We start from the raw sequence: 4,806 nt of genomic DNA on the forward strand, positions 1-4,806 counted from the left end.
ATTTTTTCTGACAGCATTAAGTGTGGACCGCTATTTGACTTTGACCTCCTCCTCAACTTTTTGGAGGCAGAACCAGCAGAGAATTCGCCAGGCTCTTTGTTTTGGGATCTGGCTGTTGGCTGCCATATTTCCCTTGCCAGAGGTGGTACACATGAAAGTGATGGACTACTCAGATCCTGTTTGTATGTTCATGGCACCATTTGAGACATATGATGAATGGGCACTGGCAGTCAGTCTAATGACCACCATTCTGGCATTTATAATACCTTTTTCTATAATCCTTGTCTTTAACCTGATGACTGCCTATCATATTAAGACTTCTGGTAGACCAGAAAGTAAGAAACACTGCCGGCTCATCTATGCCTACATACTGACATTTCTACTCAGCTGGCTTCCCTATCATGTGACCCTGATACTATTAACCATGCATGGGAGCTACTTTCATTTGAACTGCGCTTTTATTCACATTCTTTATTTTTTCTATGAAATTATTGATTGCATATCATTGATACACTGTGTAGCAAATCCAATCCTTTATAACTTCTTGAGCAAGGACTTTAGGGGCAAATTTATCAATGCAGTAGTTAGGTATATCCCCAAGGAGAAAATAGGTGGAGATGGCCCTGCTGAACACTCTACCTCTACAACTGAACATTCTGTTGTAATCACTAAAGAAAGCTCTCCACAGGCCAACGCATAAGACTGCTATGTTATGATGTGATTTATTCACCTTCGAAGAGAATAAAACAGCAAAAATATAGCCATCTGTGTTAATTTGCTTACTATTTAATTTCATTGGCTTTATATTCAATTTTGGCAATGCATTGTCACAGTTCAAATTTCTGTTATGAATGTATAATCTTTGTAAATTTATCTGTAAAATAACCTGTAGTATATTTCAGATGCATTATTCAAACAACCATAGTAAAGATACTTGTCATTTGCTTACATATTTTTGGCTAAAGTATAGAAATAGTATAGATACAATGATTAGAGTTTTGTTTTTTAATAAATAAATTACAAATGCTCACTTTGTCATTTGTTCTTAAATATACTGTAAGTGATATTCCATCTTATGGATATGAAGCATACATGTGCAATATAGGTAGAAAACCCTTTATCCAAACTGCTTGGGACCAGAAAAAGATTTGGATTTCAGAATACTTTGGATTTTGGAATATTTGCATCTGTAAAATAGAAGTTTGGAGTGGAGAAGGAACCAAGTGTTAACAACAATCTCAAGTCATTTAGGCAATATTTACATGTCATAATTCAGCTTATGCATGTAAGCTAAAGGTAGTTTAATATTATTATTATTATTATTATTATCATTTATTTGTATAGCGCCGCCAAATTCCGTAGCGCTGGGTACAATGATGGGGGTATACAATGACAAAGATCTGTGATACAATACAAAACATAACAAGACTAAACAAATCTAGCACAGGATGAAGAGGGCCCTGCCCCGGAGAGCTCACAGTCTATAGGTTGAGGGTGCAGAGACATAAGGTTGGGGTAGCTTGTTACATCGGTTGTATTTGCAGCAGTGAGTCTGGCAGTTCATGTACATGTATTAGCTTGGTCCGGATGCGGGATGGAGGAGAGGTGGTAAGCCTCTCTGAATAGGTGGGTTTTCAAGGATCTTCTGAAGCTATACAAGGTTGGAGACAGTCTGATGGAGCGGGGTAGAGAGTTCCAGAGGACAGGAGCAGCACGTGCGAAGTCTTGGAGGCAGGAGTGGGATGTAGAGATAACAGGAGTGTAGAGACGTAGGTCAGAGTTTGATCGAAGAGGACGGGATGGGGAGTATTTCACGATGAGAGAGGAGATATAGTTGGGAGTTAGACTGTTGAGTGATTTGTAAGTTAGGGTTAATACTTTAAACTGTATTCTGGAGTGTATGGGGAGCCAGTGTAGAGACTGGCAGAGCGGAGCAGCTGATGTAGATCGTCGACTTAGGTGGATGAGTCTAGCAGAAGCATTCATAATAGATTGGAGGGAGGAGAGGCGGTGTTTTTAATATTTTATATGCACAATACCCTCAAAAGAATAGTATAACACTGTAATCAGAAAGGTAATATTTGTTGTTTTAAATTAATCTAGACTATTATTTTCATTTTAGTACACAAAAACAAAACCAAGGCAGAGTAAATTGTGAATTACAAGCGGGGGAAAATTTTAATTTCCTACTATAAAAAGGAAACCTTTATTGACACACTAATGGGACCCTGAATACCTTTTGCATTTATATAAAAATGGTGATTAATACCATTCTCCTTAGAGAGGCCAAAAAACAAAATGTCTAACCTAGGTTTCAAAATGCTGAAAATGTCCTATACCAGCCATTTGATTTGCAGCATTTGCATGTTAAATTATTTGCTTTTTGGCCTCTGAAGGGAGATCAGGACAATTTTCACACAAAAGCAAGAAGTGTTCAACCTTAAGAACGAAGGTTTTTATCTCAGTTTCAATTTTGGCATTTTTGCTCTATTTGTTTAACCATAATGACCTGCTCTCTTGTTAAATGCCTCCAAACATATTATATACCCTTTGTTAACAGAAAAACAAGGCTTTCTTGTGATAACCTAAATGGATGCACAATAAAGCAATAAATAGGAATTTGATACTGAAAAATATTGTAAATTAAAAAAAGGCCATGTTTTACAGTTTTCTTTTTAATCATTTCTATAAAACTAGCGAACTAGCGAACAGGTTTTTTAGAATAACTCATATGTTTAGGTTTCCAAGCAATTTATAGCAAATATTGGCCAAATACTACAAGAATAGATTTATTGGCTTAAGGCTACTAATGTATATATTTGTAGAAACTAGACACCCAAAGGAATTTAACCCTTTTATCACTAAGGGCAGAAAATAAAATTTATGGATAAGAAAAAATTAAACATATTAAAATAAGTCTGCAAGACTGGAATTGGGGGACCACATAGGGTATCCTTTAATGACTCTTAATACACCAGACCCACTTCTTTCTATTCTACTCACATTTTCAACAAACCCAAACAAATGGTGTTTATACACATGGGGCCCTTAGAGCCATACAGTTAAAGGGACAGTAAAGTAATAATTCAACTTTGATGATTTCGATACAACATGAAATTTTAAACAACTTTCCAATTTACTTCTGTTATCAATTTTGCTTTGTTCTCTTGTTATACTTTGTGTCATAGTGTAATACTAGGTGGGCTTAGGAGCATGCACGTCATTAGCCATCTGGCAGCAATGTTGTATGTACATGCAAACACTGCTGCTATAGAGTGCTAAAGACAGGCGCATACCCCTAGGCTCTAACATTTCTATAAACATTGTTGCAAACACCACTGCCAGATGGCTAAAGAAGCATGCACTCTCCTGAGTTTTCCTAGGATCACTCTGTAACAAAAGATATCAAGAGGATTAAGCAAAATTTATAACAGAAGTAAATAGGAATGTTGTTTAAAATTGCATACTCTATCCAATCTATTAAAGTTTAACCCCTTAAGGACCAAGGAAGTATAGTGTACATCCTACAAAAAATGTCAGTTAGTGACCAAGGATGTACCCTGTACGTCCTCAGGGGTTTCAAGCGTTGGAAGCGATCCTGATCGCTTCCAACCGCTTTCAAGGGGTTGCAGTGATGCCTTGCTACTGAGGAATCACTGTAATCCCTTTTTGTAGCCACCGATGCAGAGAGAGCCACTCTGTGGCCCTCTCTGCATCGGGCATTGATGGTGCCGATCGTTGGTGGGTGGGAGCAGCAGATGGGAGGCGGGCGGGCGGGCGGCCCATCGATGTACCGGCATTCTGATCCGGTTGTGGATTGTTTCTCCTCAGTAGGCGGAAGCAGCTGGGGAGACGGGTGGGTGCGCGTACGCGCAAAAGAACGATTTATGCGGCCAGAATTTTTTGCATTGATGCCTAGGTGGGGACATATTGGCTGTTGGGCAGGGGATCTGGGAGGGGGAGGGAGGTAGGATGTTGAGGGGAGGCAGCTACACTACAGAAATTATCCTATTAAAAAAAAAAAAACACAGACATTTTTGGGGCCAAACTTGGTACTGGCAGTAAGCTGTCAGTACCCAAGATTGCGGTAAATAGGTAGAGGGGGTGGGTTTAGAGAGCTATATGGGGGGATCAGGGAGGTTGGGAGCTTAGAGGGGATCCAATACTGCAGATTCAATTGAATGAAAAAAAAAGCTTTTTATTTTAGTACTGGCAGACTTTCTGCCAGTACTTAAGATGGCGGTGACATTTGTGAAGTGGTGGGGGAGAAAAAAAGAGCTGTTTGAGGGGGGTCAGGGAGGGTTAAGGGGGTGGGATGTGTCACGTGGGAGGCTGATCTCTACACTAAAACTAAAATTAATCCTACAAGCTACCTAAATTAACCCCTTCACTGCTGGGCATAATAAAAGTGTGGTGCCCAGCAGCATTTAGCGGCCTTCTAATTACCAAAAAGCAATGCCAAAGCCATATAAGTCTGCTATTTATGAACAAAGGGGATCCTAGAGAAGCATTTACAACCATTTGAGCCATAATTGCACAAGCTGTTTGTAAATAATTTCAGTGAGAAACCTAAAATTGTGAAAAATGTAACGATTTTTTTTATTTGATCGCATTTGGCAGTGAAATGGTGGCATGAAATATACCAAAATGAGCCTAGATTAATACTTTGGGTTGTCTACTACACTACACTAAAGCTAAAATTAACCCTACAAGCTCCCTACAAGCTCTCTAATTAACCCCTTCACTGCTGGACACGTGTGGTGCGCAGCGGCATTTAGCAGCCTTCTGATTACCAAAAAGCAATGC

The 4,806-nt window shown here is 39.1% G+C and overlaps 1 protein-coding gene across 2 annotated transcripts in view; it reads left to right on the forward strand.

Annotated features, from left to right (window-relative positions):
• Positions 1-1,027, forward strand: part of GPR182 (G protein-coupled receptor 182) — a 25,514-nt gene extending 24,487 nt beyond the window's left edge. For both annotated transcript variants that reach the window (XM_053704978.1, XM_053704977.1), the window contains exon 2: positions 1-1,027. This exon is cut by the window's left edge and continues 442 nt beyond it. In XM_053704978.1, the coding sequence (XP_053560953.1) occupies positions 1-700 (700 nt within the window). In that variant the 3' untranslated portion in view covers positions 701-1,027.
• The last annotated feature ends 3,779 nt before the right edge of the window (positions 1,028-4,806 follow it).

This window comes from Bombina bombina, chromosome 3 (genome assembly GCF_027579735.1).
Source record: "Bombina bombina isolate aBomBom1 chromosome 3, aBomBom1.pri, whole genome shotgun sequence".
Lineage (NCBI taxonomy): Eukaryota > Metazoa > Chordata > Amphibia > Anura > Bombinatoridae > Bombina > Bombina bombina.